Raw genomic sequence first — 21,668 nt, forward strand, 5'->3', positions numbered from 1 at the left:
TCTAAAATTACTTCTCATGATGATGATACAGGACTTTAAGAAGGACTTAAATAACTCCCTCAAAGAAATACAGGAGAACACAGGTAAACAGCTAGAAGCCCTTAAAGAGGAAACACAAAAATCCCTTAAAGAACTACGGGAAAACACAAACAGGTGAAGGAAATGAGCAAAACCATCCAGGATCTAAAAATGGAAATAGAAACAATAAAGAAATCACAAAGGGAGACAACCCTGGAGTTAGAAAACCTAGGAAAGAGATCAGGAGTCACAGATTCAAGCATCACCAACAGAATACAAGAGATAGAAGAGAGAGTCTCAGGGGTAGAAGATACCATAGAAAACACTGACACAGCAGTCAAAGAAAATGCAAAAAGCAAAAAGATTCTAACACAAAACATCCAGGAAATCCAGGGCACAATGAGAAGATCAAACCTAAGGATAATAGGTATAGAAGAAAGTGAAGACTCCCAACTTAAAGGGCCAATAAATATCTTCAACAAAATTATAGAAGAAAACTTCCCTAACCTAAAGAAAGAGATGCCCGTGAACATACAAGAAGCCTACAGAACTCCAAATAAACTGGACCAGAAAAGAAATTCCTCCTGTCATGTAATAATCAAAACACCAAATGCATTAAACAAAGAATTTTAAAAGCAGTAAGAGAAAAAGGTCAAGTAACATATAAAGGCTGGGCAGTGGTGGCACATGCATTTAATCCTAGTACTTGGGAGGCAGAGGTAGGTGGATTTCTGAGTTCGAGGCCAGCCTGATGTACAGAGTGAGTTCCAAGACAGCCAGGGCTATACAGAGAAACACTCTTGAAAAACCAAAAAAAAAAAAAAAAAAAAAAAAAAAAGGGGGGGGGCAGGCCTATCAGAATTACACTGGACTTTTCACCAGAGACTATGAAAGCTAGAAGATCCTGGGCAGATGTCATACACACCCTAAGAGAACACAAATGCCAGCTCAGGCTACTACACCCAGAAAAACTCTCAATTACCATAGATGGAGAAAACAAGATATCCCATGACAAAACAAAATTTATACATTCTTTCCACAAATCCAGCCCTACAAAGGATAATAGATGGAAAACATCAACATAAGGAGCAAAACTACACCCTAGAAGAAGCAAGAAAGTAACCTTTCAATGAATCCACACAAACATAATTCCACCTCTTACAACAAAAACAACAGGAAGTGACAAATACTTTTCCTTAATATCTTAATATGAAAATTAATATTACCAACATATCCTAATCTATTGAAATCCAAAATATGAGGAATTGGAAATTTGTTGGCTGTCATCCAATGATCTCTCTAATTTGGTAATTGGAGAAATAGGTCCAATCTTATACAATCCATATACACTTTCTGCTTGTTTGTACATGACAGTGTCTTGCTAGGTTCCACATAATGGTCTTGAAATCAGGCTTCTCCTATCTCAGCTTCTCTATTAGTAGGACTGTTTATTTAATGTTTTTACACTATACTATGGTTTTCAGAACAGCTTATATATTTCAAAAGTTTATACAGCCAAAAAAAAAAAAAACATAGACAATTAATTTGGGAGGTGGCTTGTAAGAGAACAACAAAGAGTGAGACTGAATACTTTGCTTGATGTTTGTAACTATTGTATCAAGTTTGAAGAAGAGGACTTTATAAGTTACTCTTTCTCTGAGATGAATGCTTTTCAAAATCATCACAGCCAATGAACCAGATTTTTATCCTCACCTAGTGTCTGTGCCACCCTCCAAGCAGAACCATTGTTCATTGAAACGGTTGGTGAATGACTTTATGGATAGACCATCTTAATACACACACTATTTCTTAAATGAACCTGTTCCCTGTTGACTGAGAATGATGACAATCACTCAAGTCAAATAGCCTTGAACATAGCAGGAAGTCTGTATCCAAAAATCGAGCCTACAATTCATTCCTTGGCACAGCAGAACTGTCAACTCTCAGCTTAGCTACGATAGAAATAAAATCCTTTGGTGATGTGAGGGTAATTGAAGTACAGCCTTATTCCAATGAAATCCAGTGTCTAAAAATTGTTCTTATTTTAGGCTTGTACCACAGTAAGAGCCAAGATTTTAAGCTCTACTAAACACAAAACAAAGAAACAAAAAAACTTTATCTATTTATGTTCATTAAAAAATACTGGTAGTGATGTATTATTTTAAAATATACAGCTAATATGTTTGAAGTTATTTCAAATTTATAGACAAATGTATGTGTTTTCAGTATCGCTGTAGACAAGCATTTACATAAGACTGTTCCATTGATTGTTGTTTTATATCAAACAATTTTTATAACACTCATTTTTATTGTTAAAATATTTTATAGATTTTAAAGAATATGACAAAATAAAAAAAAAAGAAAGGTTAAAAAAAAAAGAAAGCAAAAAAAATCTATTCTATGTGGGTTTTGGCGCCATCTGCTGGAAGTCTTGGATCGCAGGGCTTGCTAGGCATGTGTGTAGAATAGGGAAAAGCAGTCAGGTAATGGGAAATGCTTGATACCTGTGGTCCTGCCTATTGTAGAGGGAAACGGGAGCCCTTTTCAGCTGGAGCCCCATTGGCTCATTGTGGTGCTGGAACCGAGTTGGAAAATAAATACAAAACATTCTGTTCTCAGGAAAGACAGGAATCTGGCATGGAGCTGCGTGGCAATGAACACAAAGACAACAGCCATGCTTGGAACTGAGGGTTACATGGAAAGCTGAGGAGGCCATCTTTGCAAGGCCAGGTATGTGCACAGAATGCTCCCTCCCCATCCCACAAATAGATCTAGGTACAAAGAAGAGCCACCCCTGGGTGGACTGGCTTAGGACAAGAACAAAGAAGGGTCCTGGAGAGGGCCCATGGATGAACATGTTGTGGAAAGAGTCACTCTGCGTAGGGACAGTGAGGCTATCATTTCCTATCAGTAGGGAGAGAGAGGAACTGCGATTATCTGGTTCCTAACCAGTTGCTCCTCACTAAAGACTCACAGCAAAGGGCAGTCACCAGTGACATCCTTGTCAACTCTGAGGAAACTCTAAGGATTCCATCGCCAGCTCCTAGCTCTGATTCTCTAACTTTGATTCTTAAGGAGACTTGGGATGCTGGTGTATTGAGCCTTTCTGGCAAGGTGCTATGGTGCACAATTTCCGCAAGTCAACCTACTTTCTCACCAGCTCCTATGAGAGCATCATCATTTACAGACAGCTAAGGAATCTGAGGCAAGAGATACCTAGACGCTTCCTACGCTGGGTCCAGTTAGTCTGACTGGAGCCCCGCCTCTCTCCTTGCACTCTTTCCCTAGGGCTCCCCAGTAGGAACTGCTGTGCCAGCGCCACCATAGAGCTTTGCCAAGCAAATGTTAGGAAGTTAGCTTGTCCTAAGCCATGAAAAGAAACCGTTCCTTTGGCTCTTTGCAAAGTTCCCCCCACTTCTATGTTTTCACAGCTACATATGCGTCTCCCGATGAGATAATTGGCTCTCCTGTAGCTTGTTGTCTCTACCTCCAGATGGAAACACAGCTGAACAGAAGGTTTGAGCTCAAAGTTTGTGAAACATCAAGCTTAAAAAAAATCAGGTGCCAGGCAACATTCCCAGATTTAACCAGGGAAACACCATGAACTTGGCCTTAGGTTTTAGGGTCCTATTCTCTCGAGATTCTAAGTAGGAGTGGGGCAGGAAGATGCAGAAAGGAGAAGATGGGCGAGTTACTTACTTACTTACTTTAAAAATTAAGTATGAGTCAGCTCAGCTGGTAGTGGCACACCTTTTAATCCTAGCACTATCCCTAGGCAGAGGCAGATGGATCTCTGAGTTTGAGGCCAGCCTGGTCTACAGAGTGAGTTCCAGCCACAGCTACACAGAGAAACCCTGTTTTGAAAAAAAAAAACTGTGGAGGCTGAATAGACAGCAGCTATGAATTAACAGCACCTGCTGCTCTCGTAGAGGCCCAGAGTTCAGTTCCCAGCACCCATCAGGCAGCTCACAACAACCAGTAATTCCAGTTCCAGGGAATCGAATGTCTGCCATTTTATGGCCTGCACAGGCACCCACACCCTATAAAGATTGTTAAACACAGACCACCCCTAAGTACACATGCAAATACCATAAGGAAACCTGTGACTCTAAGGCTGAAGCTGGGCATGGTAGTATACACTTGTAATCCCAGCACTTTGGAGGCACAATAGTGAAGATCACAAGTTCGAGGCCAGCCTTGACCACTCAGTGAGTTCTAGACCATTCCCTACATTAAAAAACAAACAGACAAAAAAACAATTGTGAAAGGTTGAAATGTCTAGAAGCAGAGAATGAGCCTGTGTGTACACAGAGCTCTCACCAGCATCTCAAAAACCTTACCCCTTCCCTCTTAGAACATTGAGTTTGGGTATATGGGGATGTGTAACTTTTTCCTGGCCACCGAATCACATGAAGCCACACTCAACTCTCATAGGCAGAACCTGAGTACAGAAACCTTGGACTCTGAGGCAAGATAAGTGCTGAATGAGGCCCATACAGCTCTGTGCTGTGAACTTGGTTCTGTGTTGGGGGAAGAGTGTACAAGGAAGTCAACATTATAAGCTAAATCAAGGTTGCCACACTAACCTATTCCTCTCTCTTCTTCTTCCCGTCCCTCTCCCTCTCCCTCTCCCCCTCTCTTCCCCCCCCTTAGTAATGAGCATGCACCCTAGGAAGGAGACTGTATTTGCAAACTTTCCTTTCAAGTAATTATAGCCATTTGAATAAATTCTTGTCAAGTAGGTAGGAAGAGAAACATTGAGTGCCACTCACTATTCATAAAAGAAAAGAGTGTATCTTTCTTCTGTCCTTTCTAATTGACTGGAATGTGGCTGGAACTCAAAAAGATGGCTGGAACTCAAGTAGTCATTTTGGATAATGAGCGTGACAGCAGAGAATTCCAAGCTCCTAAGACTTTGTGATGTTGCTATAGAAGTGCATTCACACAAAGAAGGCATAAGGGTTAAACACGGCCATTTGAACCTTCATGTCACCTCAGCCAAACGTGAGCATGATTTCATAAGACATGTGAATTATTTGTGAAGTAGGAGCTCTTTGGGAAATGGTGCTAAGGGACAATGATTAGAATTATCTAGTTCAAGGATGGCAAAAACGCAGCACTAGCTGCCACCCACCTCTTGTGTGTCCATGGCAGACATTGCTAATGGATTACAGCACACTTGCTCCCTGAGGCCAGCTGGGAACTGTCAACCCTTTCCCCACATTCTCCAGTCAACATACACCGTGACTTCGATTTCACAATGACAGTGAAACTAGACAGAAGGTGAAACTTGTATTAGCTCATGAATCAGTACCTTGTGCCTGTCTAGTTTAGCCAGAAGTTCCAGGTCCGTCTTGTCTGAGACCCCGCCATGAAGAACGAGGACTTTCTCATCAACCAGAGTGGCCAGTGGAAGCCAGCAGAAGACATCTTGAAGTGTCCTTAGGATTTTTTTCCCATGTGTCTAAAAAAAATGACAAGGTCTTCAGCTTCACTGAAGTGTCTGAAGGGAGGGAGCACCGGGCTTTGGGAGGGGCTCACCTTGTACTTCTGCATCACTTCCTTGGTGAAGCCGTATCTGGACACAGAGGCAAAGCACACATGAAGATGCATTTAGTGACAGAGGTCACGGAGTGGTCACATTTCATAAAAATGCTTATTCTAGTTTTGTGCCCTTAGAATATATAGAAAAGAGATAGAAAGGATCATCAAAAAGTTTACAGTTTCGTTTCTGGGTAGAGAAATGATGAGACATTCAAATTCTATTCTTTCCGTTTATCTAGAATTACTACTTTCTTTGTGTGGATCCTTATTGTTTACAAGCTAAAAATATTAATAAGTAAAAGTGTAATGTTCTTTTTATTACAATAGTAAAATAACATGGGATTTAAAAATCTTTAAAAATATTATATAATGTGTGCTCTTTCAGAAATTAGAAAACTTCTTTTTTTACTTGTACTTAAACCCAGGCAGGCCCTTGTGTGTACTAGACAAGTGCTCCGCCACTGGCAACTCTTGCCCTAGGAAAAGTATGTTTAAAAGACATCTAAAGCAAGGAACACTAGAGGAAGCACCCAACATCCGCATGTTTCCGCTTGTACCGTAAGTTCACTAGATGGTCCTCGTGGTTTCCTCTGTTAAGATGAAACTCCTTGGGGTATACCAACATGAAGGCAAACAGAACCATCAGGACCTCTACAGAGTCCTTGCCTCGATCCACGAAGTCACCGTTGAACACATATGCTCTCTCTGGTGACGGTAGACCATTCTTTGACCAGTGATGAGTCCACAAAGAGGCAGTCAGGGAGGGGAGAGAACATTAGGTTAAAGGCAGCTGACTGCTAAGTTGGAACCATTGCCAATCCTGTGACCTGTGGGGTCCTCTACACAGGTAATATCAGCAAAAACGGAAATGCTTTCCGTTGTCTTTTATTTCCTTTCCAAAGACACTGAAGTTAGGAGATGCTCAGCAAAACTGGCATTTGATGCAGAGACAAAACCAAGTTGTGTGAACCAAAGGATACTGGGCTTGTAACATGGAAGCTACATTTAAGTTCCAGGTTCATAATGGCAATAACAATAATAGTCATAATTCCTGCCATGAACTCATGGGGATTAAATAAGGTAATACCAGGCTGAGTCTGATAGCACACATCTCTATACCCAGCACTTAGAAGATGGAGGCAGGAAGGATCAGGAGTTCAGAGGCAGTCTGGTCCACATAGTGAATTAGAAGGAGGACATTAGGTCTACATGAGACCTTATTTCAAAAAAAGTTTTTAAAAGGAGAATGTGTGTGTGTGTATGTATGTGTGTGTGTGTGTGTGTGTGTGTGTGTGTGTGTGTGTGTGTGTGAGAGAGAGAGAGAGAGAGAGAGAGAGAGAGAGAGAGATCTGGAAATATAGTATATATACAAAGTAATATTGTACTAATAAAATATTGTATACATACTTTGCTATGTATTCTACTTATAGCTAAAATGGATATAAAAAAAACAAAGTTTGGATGCCTCCATAATAAATCTTTATTTGGAAAAAAACCAGAAAATCGATTGCTAAATAATAGTTCCCCTTGCTTATCAAGATAGCACTTGGCTTTTCCTAAAATTTACAAAAATAAACCAGAATAGAAAGCAAAGCCGATTGTAGATAGGTATTGTTGTGGAGGCACACATATAGAAACCCAAGCAATGGGGAGGGGAGGGATGGCTCGGCAGTCAAAAGCACGGGCTGCTCTCTAGCAGACAACACAGGTTTGAGTCCCAACTCCCACGAGGAGGCTCATAACCATCTGTAACTCTAGTTCTAGGGGATCCAACACCTCTTCTGGCTTCCATGCACTGAGGACATATGGTGTACAAAAATACATGAGAGAAAACAAAATAAAACAAAACCAAAATATAAGATAAAAAGACACCTTTTTTGTAAGTCCAAGCAACCAATAGGTATTTGTGTAATGGAGGGTATATCTAATGTCTGAACTTTTAAATTAAGCCTCAGAGCAAGAAAGTAACTTAATTTAGATATTCATACCTTATAAAATATAAATATTAAGTCATCCAATTGGCCATGTAGATCTCCTAACAGAGAAAAGAATATTAGTTCAAACTGACCCATACTTTAACAAGAAAAATAGTTCCTGGAAGAATGGGGCAAGGCGAGAAAGCAACAGTTACTGATTCAGGGAGACTGGCTGTGATCTCACCTTATTGCGGATGTAGTTAGTACTGAAAAGCAGAAAACACTGTTTCTATGAGTATCACAGTCAATTTGCTACGTTGTTACTGCATCAAAGAGAAGGCAGTGATGGGAAGAGAACTGGGGATTTTATGCCACTTAACTTAGAAGTTGTCACTCACTTGTGGGCCAATGCTGGGAGACTGATCAAGAGAAGTTACAAACTCTCATTAAGAAATCTCCTTTTGGCTGGGCAGTGGTGGCGCACGCCTTTAATCCCAGCACTTGGGAGGCAGAGGCAGGTGGATTTCTGAGTTCGAGGCCAGCCTGGTCTACAGAGTGAGTTACAGCACAGCCAGGACTACACAGAGAAACCCTGTCTCAAAAAAAAAAAAAAAAAAAAAAATCTCCTTTTGAAATCATTTTGAAACAATGATTTCTAAGTTTCAGATGCTTACAGGGTGAGCTAGGTATAACCACTGGACCGGTTCACACCCCCTCCTCGTGTGCATCTCCCTCAGCTGGGGAGTGGGCTCCTGTCTACATGGATGCTACTGAGCAAATGGAGAAGGCTGGCCACTATGGTTCTCTATGTGACAGGCATGTGTGGCATGGAATTAAAAACTCTGTAAGCTTTGAAACTTGCTCAAGTACCAAGAAATAAAATGTCCAAAGGTTGGGGTTTCTTTGTTTGTGTTGCTGTTGACTGTTTGTTGTGGTGATTTTGTTCTCAGTGTGAACTTGGAGTCACTATGAACTGCTTCTCTAAACCATGTCTCCTTTAAATAAGTGTGTGATGAGTATGGAAACAGTCCGCTGAAAGGGAGACAATTTGACCTGTTCATCGGCCAGCCTGTCTTTCCCTGGCTCAGATCCTTCTTCCAAGCCCCTTTCTAATGCAAGGTTTTCCAATTTGTGTCTGCCAAGGAGAGGCGCCTCCCACCGGCACTTACCACACACTGCGACCTCCTCGCTGTAGCAGGTGGAGACACGGTTGATGTTGGGCAGCTGGGCCAGGTGTTTTCTGGTCTCATACAAAAGATTCAAGACATAGCGAGCATGGAGCTGCTACCAGAAGGAAGGGGTGGGATGCAATAAAATAACACAGATGACCCCACTTTTGCTGGCAAACCTCCAGCCACCACAGACCCCCAAATAAACCCAGTAAACTATAGATCCTCTTCACGCAACACTGCCTTTACCTGACTTTTCTTCCCTCCTCATTGAGCTACACCTCCTCTTTCCTGTCTAGTTTATAGAAATTTCCTTTGCCTTTAGGAAGCAGTGCATGACTGCAGTAGTAGCGATGTATGAATTTGTGCACATACATCGATGGTGTGGATTAATCCTGCCATTACTGAGAAACAGCATCCCAACCCGTATTCTGCTTTCAACTTGTCAGAGAGAGGAAGGACCATGATCTACATACCTCACAGAACTGAACAGCTTCTCACCAGTTCTGCACTGGTCATTGAGAGGTTTCAAGCCAAAACAGTGTTTTGCTTGGACCCTTGTCTCCTGACGGGTCTCTCTGCTTCTCCTCTACTCTCACTGGCATGCCAGGCTCAACTTGGCAAGCACTATAATTTTATTATTAGCCCACACATGTTCTCATTATGAACCTCCGACTGTCCTGGAACTAACTGTCTAGACTCAGCTAACGTTGAACTCAGAGAGATCTGCCTGCCTCTGCCTCTCAAATACTGAGACTAAAGGTGTGCACCACTAGGTCTGGAGTCTGGTGACTGTTTTAAAGAGCAAGCTGGAGTATCATTCCCGTGTTTCTGCTGCAGCATCTCTCACTTGGATTCCTCCTTACTGATCACAGTGGCCTTTCTGAGGACCCTGGACAGTCCATGGAGTTCCTGCCTTGGTCCCTTTGTGCTGGCTCTTCTATCTTGAACATTCTGTTCCTACAGATATTTTTTCCCCAGGTGTGTCTCTCAGCATCCTGACCTTTGCTCAGACATCTTCCTTTGCTCAGAATGCCTCCTCTCCTGTCCTCTCTCTCCCATAGCTCTCATCACTTTCTGTGCTACCACATACTGACCCTTTAGTTTATTACTTCCTACACCATTGACATGTCAACTGCACGAGGGTAGCTGGAGCCACGTGCTCAGATCTGTGTGAGCCTTCCCACCTTCCTCACTAGCTACCTGCAGGCTGAACGAACAAAACCACAAAGGTTATGATCTCAGAAGCTGGCTGCTGGACCACAGGGAGCCTGGCTACATTTCCCGGCTGGTTTGGTCTGCCTTTACTCATAAATACAAATTGGTAGGGACCCATGTCCCCACTTAAGCTTACTTGTCTCAGCCTGAAAGCTTCCACCAGGGCAGTGGCATGGTCAGGAAGAAGAGGGAAGGAGAGGTGTGGCCCCGAATAGTTGTCAGGCACCTCTATGGATTCAAAATCGCTGCCCTCCTCTGTCTCCACATTCTGGGTGAATCTCTCCTCGGTGAACATGCGGTTCAGGAAGTCTCCTAGTTCAGACACAGAGGGCGAAGGCAGGCCAGCTTAGGAACAGACCTCGAAGGACCGTTAATGCTGTGGGACCCTGACAGTCAGATACTGGCTCCAGCCCAGGATGTGACAAAGAAACTGAAGTCAGATGATTAGGGGATGCAAGAGGAAGATTATGTTTCTGTGCTTGTACAATCATTAGGTGGTCTACATTTACTTTTTAAAAAATTACCAGAAATAGGAGACGGAGTGATGATGGCTCCTGTTTAGAGAGCTTGCTGCTCTTCCAAAAGACCTGAGTTAGATTCTTAGTACCCACGTCTGACATCTCACAATGACCTCTGACTCCAACTTCTGGGGACCTATGCCCTCTTCTGGCCTCTTCAGACACAGGCATTCACATATGCATACACACTTTCACACATGATTTAAAATAAGTATTCTTTTAAAAAATCAAAAGATCGGTCAGAGGACATCCTGAAATGCAGAGGCCTGTTGAAGGCGGAGGAAGAGTAGGGCAAAGCCAACAAGGGAAGGATTCTAGGCTCTTCACCTTGCTCAGTGGGCATAGCAGAGGCTCGCACCGTCCCCAGTGCTGCAGCTCTTCTTTAGAGCTGCGAGGCTCTAAAGGTCCAGGTCAAGGGTTTCCTTCCTGGACCGCAGAGGATCATAGGTAGCAGAAACAGAAAGGCTACAGAGTCAACCACCCTCCCATCTGCCTCTCTAGGATGCCTTCAACCAGGAACTGATATTTCCCCAAGGTCCTGGTGCCTGGGGGTTCATTCTTCATTATTTCACAGGCCTCCTGAGTTGCTGGCTAGCAGTCTATCTGTTCTCCCATTTCCCATATCTCTCTCCACCTCCTCTATTTCTCTCCACTCCCTTCTACTTCCAGTGTTTCATAGTAAACAAACTCCTTGCTCATAAACTCTTGTCTCTAGGGTTTATAGGACAGCCCAGGCTAAAAGTTTACTTGGCCATTCATTTGCCAACCTTCCTACACAAAGTCTCTGGAAATCCTTATCACATGGACACTAGAGTATGAAGCCAGGACAGCATAGCATGGCGACTCATACTCACTCTCGTGGTGGCTGCTGGGAGTGAAGTGGTCCACAAGGTAGCTGAAGAATTCATGGAGCTGTGGAAGAACCAGACGAGGCTAGCTTTAAAATCGAAGGATAGAGAATCCGGGAGTGGTCTCATCAACTGCACCTTCCAACACCAGGCCTGTGGCCAGGACTGGCAGGCAGTTCCCCCTCCCTGTGGTCACTGCCACATACCTTGACCTGATCTTGCTGCCCAGCATACTCTATAGACTGGAAGATGTTCCAGGTACATCGCCGCCTCATCTCTAGGCGGGCCATGTAGCGCCGGTACCATCTCTGGATCAGGGCGGCTGCCTTGAAGGCTGTAAAAACAGATACGGATGCAAGCCTGTGAGCCCGGACACCCAAAGATGGGGCTGGAAGCATGAGGTAGGGGTGTGTTTGTGAGTGTGTGTGTGTGTGTGTGTGTGTGATATTTCTACAATGTGACAGTAAGATGAATATCAAGAGATTGGGTTTCTCTGAACTGTCCTGCCAAACTATGTGGCTTCAACAAATCAGCTTACACCTCATTATCTTCATCTGGACAAGGAATTAGACTCAGTGGAGAACAGGTACTCTCTTTATGCCACACAACAAGTAATGAGTGTTTCGTATACCCCAGTCTTGTATATGTTACTGTCCTGGCTAGTTTTCTTTTCTTTTCTTTTTTTTTTTCTTCTTTTTTTGGTTTTTCTAGACAGGGTTTCTTTGTGTAGCCCTGGCTGTACTGGAACTCATTCTGTAGACCAGACTGGCCTCGAACTCAGAAATCCACCTGCCTCTGCCTTCCAAGTGCTGGGATTAAAGGCGTGTGCCACCACTCCCGGTCCTGGCTAATTTTCATGTCAACTCAGCATAAGGTAGAATCGTCAGAGAGAAAGTAGCCTTGGTTTAGGAAATGCCTCTTGTGAGATCTAGCTGTACACAAGCTTGTAGGGATCTTTCTTAATTAGTAGTTGATGAGGGGAGGGCCCAGCCCATTGTGGGTGAGGCCATCCCTGGGCTGGTGGTTCTGGGTTCTATAAGAAAGCAGGCTGAGCCAGCCATGTAAGTGAATAAGCTGTGCTCCTTCTTGGCTTCTGCATCAGCTCCTTCCTGCCTCCAAGGGCCTGGCCTGCTTGAGTTTACATCCTGACTTCCTTTGATGAAGAACTGTGATGTGGAAGCACAAGCTGCATCCCCCCCCCCACACACACACCTCCCAGGTTTCTCTGGTCATGGTGTTTCATCACATGCAAGCAAGAGGAGCCCTAATGTTGACAACATTCTCATTTTAAGAATTACGTTGAGGGCTGTGGTAATACACTTTTTTTTTTTGGCCTTTGCCTTTCAAGTGCTGGGATTAAAGGCATGCGCCACCACTGCCCGGCTTTTTTTTTTTTTTTAAAGATTTATTTATTTATTATATGTAAGTACACTGTAGCTGTTTTCAGGCATACCAGAGAGGGCATCCGATCTCATTACAGATGGTTGTGAGCCACTATGTGGTTGCTGGGATTTGAACTCAGGACCTTCAGAAGAGCAGTCTTAACCACTGAGCCATCTCTCTGTCCCGTAATACACGTTTTTTTTTTTTGAGAGACAGGGTTTCTCTGTGTAGTCCTGGCTGTGCTGTAACTCACTCTGTAGACCAGGCTGGCCTCGAACTCAGAAATCCACCTGCCTCTGCCTCCCAAGTGCTGGGATCAAAGGCGTGCGCCACCACTGCCCAGCCACACGTTTTTATTTTAATCCCAGTACTTGGAAGGCAAAGGCAAGCAGATCTCTGTGAGTTCGAGGACAGCCAAGGCCACATAATGAGACCATAATAATAATAATAATAATAATAATAATAATAATAATAATAATAATAATAATAATAATAATTTTATCCTGTAAAGGATTTGGTCACATCTATGCAAAAGTAGCTAATACATATGATATTAACAGCTCTAAAAAATTAATTTCTTTTTACTATTCAATTCTTCACAGAAGCCAGGAGCGTGTTCTGAAGAGATAAAAATTTTGTTTTAGAATTCCTTATTCTGAATTCGTTCATCCTTCATGCCTTTGGGATAAAGTTTAGAATCCTACAGGAGACTACTGGATGCAGTGCTCACAATACCAGCGCCTGAGAGGCAGAGGTGAGAGAATTGTGGCAGGTTTGAGACCAACTTGGTTCACAGCAAGCTTCTGGCAGCCAGAGATCACAGTCTCTACTTTAAAAGACCCCATACAAGGGGCTGGAGAGACTGCGCAGTAGTTAAGAGCACTAGCTGCTCAAGCAGAGCTTGCTGAGTTCAACTCCCAGCAACCACATGGTGGCTCATACCCATCTATACCGGGATCCGATGCCCTCTTCTGACATATGGGCATACGTGCAGATAGAGTACTAATAGACATTAAATAAATAAATAGATAAATAGATCCCAAATAAACAAAATCCTGTATGGTCTGGCTTCTGCCAGCCTCCACAGCTCCACTCCTTCAATTCTCCATCTTGTTCCCTTCGGATCTATGAGTCCCATTCCCTTTGAGGGTCAAAAGACCTAGAGCCATCAGAAAACACAGATATTTACATTACAATTCATAGCAGTAGCAAAATTGTAGCTATGAAGTAGCAACGAAATAATGTTATGGTTGTGGGTCGCCACACTATGAAGAACAGCATTAAAGGGTTGCAGCGTTGGAAAGATTGAGAGCCACTGGTTTATCCCACTCGGGTCTGTGAGTGGGCATTAGTTCTTCCTCCCTGCTGACCCTGGCACGGTGGACCCTCCACACAGAAGTTTTCACTTCCCTCTTTATCCAACATCATTTTATCCGCCTTGTGTGCAGACTGGATAAACCCGGAGACAACAGTGACTACTGGAGACATTTTAACTCTATCAAGTCAGGTGGTCTGCCTAGCACTGTGGTAGTCACTGCCAAGGAACAACCCAGTTAGTTCTAAGAGGCAGCTTGAAAGCAAAGGAACGGCTTTCTACTTCCATCTTAAGGAGTTCTGCCTACGCAGCAAAGGTTTTGGGTACCAAAGCTAGCTCTGAAGCAGAAAAGCACATACCTTTCTCAGCATTCTGAAACGCAAAGTGGTGCTGGGTGGACGAACTGCTTCCCATAGTTGAGGGGCAGAGCTCCCGCAGGACTTGGACTGTGGATCCGAGGGAAGGGAAGTGCTTGCTGATAAGAGGAAGGGGCGTCGTCAGCCAGAGGATCACACAGTTCAGATAGAGCAACTGTTCAGGTAGAGCATCTGTTATCCCGTCTCCCTCCTGTGCTGACGTGCCATTGTCTTTTCCTCAGTGTGGACTAGAAACATAGTGGTTGGTAGCTTTTGTGGCTTCAAAGCTGCTTTTCATAATCTCTGCCACCCTTAAGCTGCTACCAAACCATGGCTCTCCTTTCCTGCAGACTTCTCACAAGAGCAGATGGCATGTGCTCTTCTTAGATACGATTTGTTTTATGGTGCTGGGATTTACTCAGGGCCCGGGATGTTTTAGACAAATGCTCTACTGCTGAACCACACCCACAGGCCTTTCTTTTTTCTTTGTTTTGAGACAGGATCACTAGCCTCAAACTCACTGTGTAACTGAGGATATTGATCCTCTGACCGTCCTATCTCTGCAATCTGAGTGCTGGCAGACAGGTATGCACTATTGATGCCTGTTTATGTGGTGCTGGAATCAAACTCAGGGCCTTGTGCATGCTAGTCTGGTGCTCTACCAACAGTCTGAGCTACATCCTAAACCTCTTTTCATAATCATTTAATAAATGCTAACTATTTCAGGCTGGTCTCAAACTTGTGACAGTCTCTTGTGTCAGTCTCCAAAATAGCTGGGATGACAGGTCTGTGCCACCCATACCTGACTTCTTAGATGCTCACAGAAATACAATTTTCATCCTCATTATTGATCAAAAAATTTCATGCTAATGTCTCCAATAACTTTACCTTTTCAGTCGGTCAGTACCCTGCCAGAGTGGTGAAGCCATCTGCCTTTGAGGCCCCACCTGAATTACAGTTCTGTGCCTCACAGATGCTGGCCCATGTAGTGTTTTTTCCCACCTCTCTAGACTCTCTTGAGGTTGTTTCTCCCTATCTTTGAAATGCCAGTGTGTGCATGTGTGTATACATGTGTGTGTGCATGTATTCTTCATGCTTATATGCATGTATATGTGCATGTATGTATGTATGTGTGTGAGAGAGAGAGCAAACACACATGCACTCAGGTATGTATGTGTATTCTAGCCCCAAATCTCTCCTCTTTTAGAGTTTTTTTTTTAAACAAACTTATTTATTTTCTGTACATGAGTACACTGTTGCTGTCCTCAGACACACCACCAGAATATCCCACTACTGATGGTTGTGAGCCACAATGTGGTTGCTGGGAATTGAACTCAAGACCTATGGAAGAGTAATCAGTGCTCTTAACCACTGAGCCATCTCTCCAGCTGGTGCTTTCTTTTTTTCTTTTTTCTTTTTTTAAAAGATTTATTTATTTATATGAATACATTGTAGCTGTCTTCAGACACACCAGAAGAGGGCCATATGATTGCTGGGAATTGAATTCAGGACTTCTGGAAGAGGAGTCAATGCTCTTAACCACTGAGCCATCTCTCCAGCCCAGATTTATTTATTTTATATATGATTACCCTGTAGCTGTCTTCAGACACACAAGAAGAGAACATTAGGTAGCATTACAGATGGTTGTGAGCCATCATGTGGTTGCTGAGAATTGAACTCAGGACCTCTGGAAAAGCAGTCAAAGCTCTTAGCCACTGAGCCATCTCTCCAGCCCCTACTTAGCGGTTTATTCAGCTCTTACAGACTCAACTATTACCTCCCAGCTCTCAGATCTATGCCTCTTTCCTAGATTATCACTAAACCCCAGTCTATACACCTGGCTTTGTGATAAGCAACTACACTGGGGTGTCTTGATGTATAGAGTGGAGTTCCATGATAATCTAAATTAGACACATAGATTTGAGAGGTGGGAAGTGATAGTTGAGCATGTGAGAACTGATTAAATCACAGAATAAAAGAGGAGTAAAAGAAAACCGTTTTAAACAAATTTTTGTTTGTGTGTTGGGGGGCGGTGCTAGGGAGTGGACCCAGGGTGCTACACATGCAAACACATGATGCGCCCCAAATGGAGTAGTCATCCTTGGGCAGAACCCCAACCTTGCACTATTGTTGGTATTTTACCTCTCTAGCATCACACTGTGGGCTCCTTCAGAGCTAGACTGCATAAGAATTCATCCCCAGGGTTTAGCACACGGCAGAGATTCAACACATACTAATTGAATAAACTTGAACCATATGCATTTTTATACAACCTACAAGACTCCAGCTCTGTCTCCAGGAAACATTGTGGGGTTGGCTAGCTTTTCCCTGTGTTTATTTCTTGAGCACAGCATTGTGATACATAAGGGCACTTTCCCACAAATATACACTGTGCACTGAGCATACTCCTGGGTCTTCTATTCTTTCCTCCCTTACTCCCCTCTCGATTGGGTCTCCTGGGAAGTTTAACTTTTACTTTCAAGGCTATATGCTATGTCATAGAAGCATGAACCAACAAGACAGATACTGATTGATGATGCTCCAGGGTTATAATTTATTAAATTCTTTCTTGTGTTCCAGTAGCTTATTGCCTATGAATAAGTAACCCCCAAAGGGTGGTGGAAGAAGACAATCTTAAATAATCTACTCTATTAAAAAAGCCAATAGAGATCCATAAACAACACTGCTCCAGAATGAGAACTAATAATGCTCACAGGTCAATAAATAGGACTGAAAGCAACGCTGCCTTCTATCAGGTGACACATATTATTGTAGCTAATCGTGTCACCATGGATAAAAGAGATGTGTGTCCATATAGCACATGGAAGGGATGAGGGAGTCCCAGCTATCACTAGAGCTACAAAGGGACAGACATGCATTCCTTGTTGGTGCTCCATGGCCTCTCCTGTGTTGTGCATAGGTTATGGTAACTTCATTACAGGAGTGTCATCAGGTGAGTGAGGTTTGCAAAGGTTTACCATTGTCATGAAAAACATAGACTAAGAGTTTTCTTAAATGACAACCTCAAAAATTTAAAACAGGGCGTGGGGGTGTATGATTGCAATCCCAGCACTCAGGAAGACCACAAATTTGAGGCTAGCCTGGCCTATACAGTGAAGCTACAACTCAAAAAAAAAAAAAAATCTAATAAAACATCTCTCCCCACAAAATAAAAGGTACTTTAGGTAACTTCCATATAGAATCAACCAGATATATTATTGCATTAAAAAAAAAAAAGTGGCATCCTATGCAACACGACAAAGCTCTTATTCAATGCTCTAAAAATGTCCCCAGATGAATCACACAAAAACCCTGTATGACCAGGGTGCTCTCATTTCTGCATATCACAGTCCAAGCGCATGAAGGTCAGTCTGTACACCTGCTCTTAAACCGATGAATGAGTCTGAGGAGTAAGATAGCTCGGCTCCTCCAGCCACCAGCTTCCTCTCCTCTCCGCCCCCCCCCATCTCCCTTCTTTGTTTCTTGACAGGGTTTTGATTTGTACCCCAGGCTAACCCACAGCACATTCCTCCTCCTCCTGCCTCCTGAGTGTGATTCCAGGCATGTGCTACCACACAGTTTGAGACTTGGGTTTTGCCTACGCCAATGCCATCTTAAATGAGTCTGGTTACATCTGACCTCAAAAGCTAAGCAAAAATGAAAAAATGAGCCTGGTTACTAACTGAGTGGGAACATTTTAATTTTTAATTTATAGAGATTTTTTTAAAAATAACCTTTATTACTGAGATCAACACACACCACACACCACATACACATATTTTTGAAAGTTGTACACAGGAAGAAAAATAAGAAAGGAACTAACTAGATTAGGTAGTACATATGTTTACTCAAGAGAAAGTGAAGTCATCTAGACTAGCAGAGTGTTCTAGAAGTCACTAAAAATATAGACAGAAAGGAAAAATAGAATAATTTTCAAGAGAAACAACTTGAGAGTAAAAACTGCAGGCTGGGGAGATAGCTCTGGAGGTAAAGAGCTTGCTGCCAAGGCGTGCGGGACCTGAGCGCAGATCGCTAGCATTCAAGGAAAGCCAGGGTGGGCCTGGGTCACCAGCACCCACGTGAAAAGCCAAGTGTGTTGGGTGCTTCCTGAAGGTGGAGACAGGCAGACAGCAGGGCTTACTGGGGGCATCTGAGGTGAGACCGGAAGTGCTAGGTTCAGGAGAATGATTGGAAAGATTGTAGAAAACAAATGATGCTGACCTGTAGCCTCTACCACATGTGCATGAGCACACACACACACAAACACACACCACACAATACACACTCACCATACACACCACATACATACACACCACACACACACACACACCACACACATATATACCACACACACATACCATGCACACACACACCACACACACATACACACCACACACACACACACACCACACACATATATACCACACACACATACCATGCACACACACACCACACCCACATACACACCACACACACCACACACACTCACCACACACCACATACACACCACACATCACACACATCATACACACACACACACACATACCACACACATATATACCACACACACATACCATGCACACACATACCACACACACACCACACACACATACACATAACACACACCACATGCCACACACACACACCATACCACACACACATCACACTCCTGGAGCCTCACACAACTGAACTGGCTCCTTTCACAGTGACTGATAGCTGCCTCGCCTGAGAGTTGCTGTGTCTTTGTAAGTCATGGTGATCTTCACATTATGCCACTCTGTAAGGAAGGTTCCCTGTCCCTCTGGAACTTGACAAGTAAAGTCAGCCTGGCCTTACAACATTCTTTTTAATCTGTTCCTCCACTCACAGCCTAATGAGTGGAAGGGAAGTTAGCTATCAGGCCTTGAAATCCAGAAAGCACACGAGGGTAGCCCCTTCAACAGAGGCCTACTCTGACTAACTTTCCTCCCCAAACCAACAGAAGCAGAAGAGAAAGACAGAGAAAATGACAGTGACAGCAAAAGTAAGCTCAGGACAGGTGACAAGACAGACAACAGCCTGTGGTCCTGGGCCTGTCTTGACTGTCCTGCTGATGGACTCAGGAAGCTTGTAGCATCTCTGGTGAAGTTGCAGTTGTCTAGTAAGGCACTCTGTGCTTCCCACAGACCTCTCACAAAAAGTGTTGGAGGCAACAGAGAAACTATGCACACTTAGGCTGAAATGAGACACATAAAACCAATGCGACCTAAAACCTTGAACACGCCCTGAACTGTGCCTCTTACAAACCCACCTTATAACCTTGAAAAAGTCTTCGCTATTTAGTCTCGTTATAATACTCTTTGGGTAGTATTGGAAAAGTAATTGAAAAGTGTGTGGTGTGTATGTGTATGTGTGTACAGGCATGCGTATGTGTTGGGGGCTGGAGAGACCACTCAGTGGTTAAGAGCTTGTGTTGCTCTTTTAGTGGACCAGGGCTCAATTCCCAGCACCCCCGTGGTGGCTTGCAACCATTTATAACTCCAGTTTCAGGGAACCCAACACCTTTTTCTGACCTTCACAGGCACCAGATTTATATATGTACAAACATTTATTTTATTTTATTTTATTTTATTTTATTTTATTTTATTTTATTTTATTTTTGGTTTCTTCGAGACAGGGTTTCTCTGTATAGCCCTGGCTGTCCTGGAACTCACTCTGTAGACCAGGTTGGCCTTGAACTCAGAAATCCACCTGCCTTTGCCTCCCAAGTGCTGGGATTAAAGGCGTGCACCACCACCACCCGGCTATGTACAAACATTTATATATGTAAAATAAAAAGTGTGTGTGTGTGTGTGTGTGTGTGTGTGTGTGTGTGTGTGTGTGTCTGTCTGTCTGTCTGTCTGTCTGTCTCCTGGGTATTCTCAGCAACCCTTAGAGGGATCACTTGAAAACTACTAAAATCCTCTATAAACCTGCTGTAAAGACACTTAAGTTTGACTCTCATTCACAAGGCCACAGTCATGCGTGGGAGTGTCTCACTGTTTCCCCAAAGCGCCTGTCTCTATTAACCCCTGGGCCTAATCTATGTTAGAAATGTACTTAATATCCAATTCTGCTTCTACTAGCTTTCATTCATGGAAGCCACACATCCTGGTTCTGCCTGGATGGAGGTCCCTAAGGGCCAGAGAACTCTTGTGGATGCTTTGGGAGATGGGGGGAACTATGCTTCTCTCCCTGTTGTCCACAATGAACCTTTTCCCTCGCACATTAAGTTCGTTAGTTGACTTCATGGTCTCATCCATTTCTGTCCCAGGGGCTGGGAAGTCTGGACTTACAGTCTAGGAGCTCTGCTGACCCTGAGGCATGAGGAGGCAGGCACCTAGCCCATACGTTTGATCACCATCTGTCTTCAAAGTTGGTGGATGGAACTGCCTGATGGGGCTGCGGGTCTAACAAATATGACGATACCTTTGTCTGATGTCTTCTCAGAGGGCAGGATGACACTGACAACCTTGGCAAAGCATTTCAGGTGCCATGTGACATTCACAATATCCACCTTCAAGTCTTGGGCAGCAACCTGGGTCAAATGAGGTCTGGGGACTGGAAGCAAGTCTGCAGAGTGTGACGTGTCACTCGGACTCCCTTCCCCGCCCCAGTCTTAAATCTTCTTACTCTTCCGGATTAGGAGGTACATTCCTCAAGCCAGCCTGACAAGCCTGAGCTCCTTAACCCAGAAACAAGAGAGTGCTGACCCCACAGAGACCAGTTGCAGGGTGCCAGCTGCTCCAGCTGCTCCGTAAGAGCCACAAAGGGTGCTGCTCCCTGCAGCCCTCACAGAGGCCTCTTCTGTTTGCAAAACTTGGTTGAAATATCCTGCTTTTCCCATGGACAGAATCCCCTCAGGGTGTAGCTGAGGCAATTGTTAATCTACATTCCCAGATCATTCTTCAGTGAACCTAAGGTGCTTGAGTGTATTAAGTGGCTACTAAATCTGTGAATATTTGCATAGAAATCTATACCCAGTTCCCTTTCCTACATCCAGTAGGAAGTATAAAATAATAAACTATATTTAAAAAGTGGAAGTTCACAGTTTCAGGGTAAGCAAGTAGAACATAGCACTCGATGCCTTGCAAATTTTTATTCTCCCTGACAGCATCTTGTAGTGAGAATTTTGTAATTTTGGTTCCTAAAAATAATAATAATAATAATAATAATAAAACACACACACACACACAGAAATATTATATGAATAAGTTTTTGTTTTAATCCCAGGTGTTGGCGGTTTTTTGTCTAGGCTCCACCCCACAGTTACCTGGCAACAGCCAGGTATGCCTGACTCACTGTAAAAGGGGCTGCTTGCCCCCTTCTCTCTCTCTTCTTCTCCTACTCTTGCTCCCTCTCCTT

The 21,668-nt window shown here is 43.5% G+C and overlaps 1 protein-coding gene across 1 annotated transcript in view; it reads right to left on the minus strand.

Annotated features, from left to right (window-relative positions):
- The window catches only part of Ppef2 (protein phosphatase with EF-hand domain 2), a 34,877-nt gene extending 14,002 nt beyond the window's left edge, over positions 1–20,875 (minus strand). Inside the window, exons 1-10 of the mRNA XM_031342108.1 lie at positions 20,733–20,875; positions 14,289–14,404; positions 11,438–11,565; positions 11,238–11,295; positions 10,002–10,177; positions 8,648–8,762; positions 7,551–7,597; positions 6,120–6,286; positions 5,560–5,596; positions 5,333–5,482 (exon numbers count right to left, since the gene is read on the minus strand). Coding sequence (XP_031197968.1) covers positions 5,333–5,482; positions 5,560–5,596; positions 6,120–6,286; positions 7,551–7,597; positions 8,648–8,762; positions 10,002–10,177; positions 11,238–11,295; positions 11,438–11,565; positions 14,289–14,343 — 933 coding nt within the window. The 5' untranslated portion in view covers positions 14,344–14,404; positions 20,733–20,875. The remainder of the gene's footprint in view (positions 1–5,332; positions 5,483–5,559; positions 5,597–6,119; positions 6,287–7,550; positions 7,598–8,647; positions 8,763–10,001; positions 10,178–11,237; positions 11,296–11,437; positions 11,566–14,288; positions 14,405–20,732) is intronic.
- Between the last annotated feature and the right edge of the window lie 793 nt (positions 20,876–21,668).

The sequence above is a fragment of the Mastomys coucha genome, unplaced genomic scaffold (genome assembly GCF_008632895.1).
Source record: "Mastomys coucha isolate ucsf_1 unplaced genomic scaffold, UCSF_Mcou_1 pScaffold22, whole genome shotgun sequence".
NCBI classification, from domain to species: domain Eukaryota; kingdom Metazoa; phylum Chordata; class Mammalia; order Rodentia; family Muridae; genus Mastomys; species Mastomys coucha.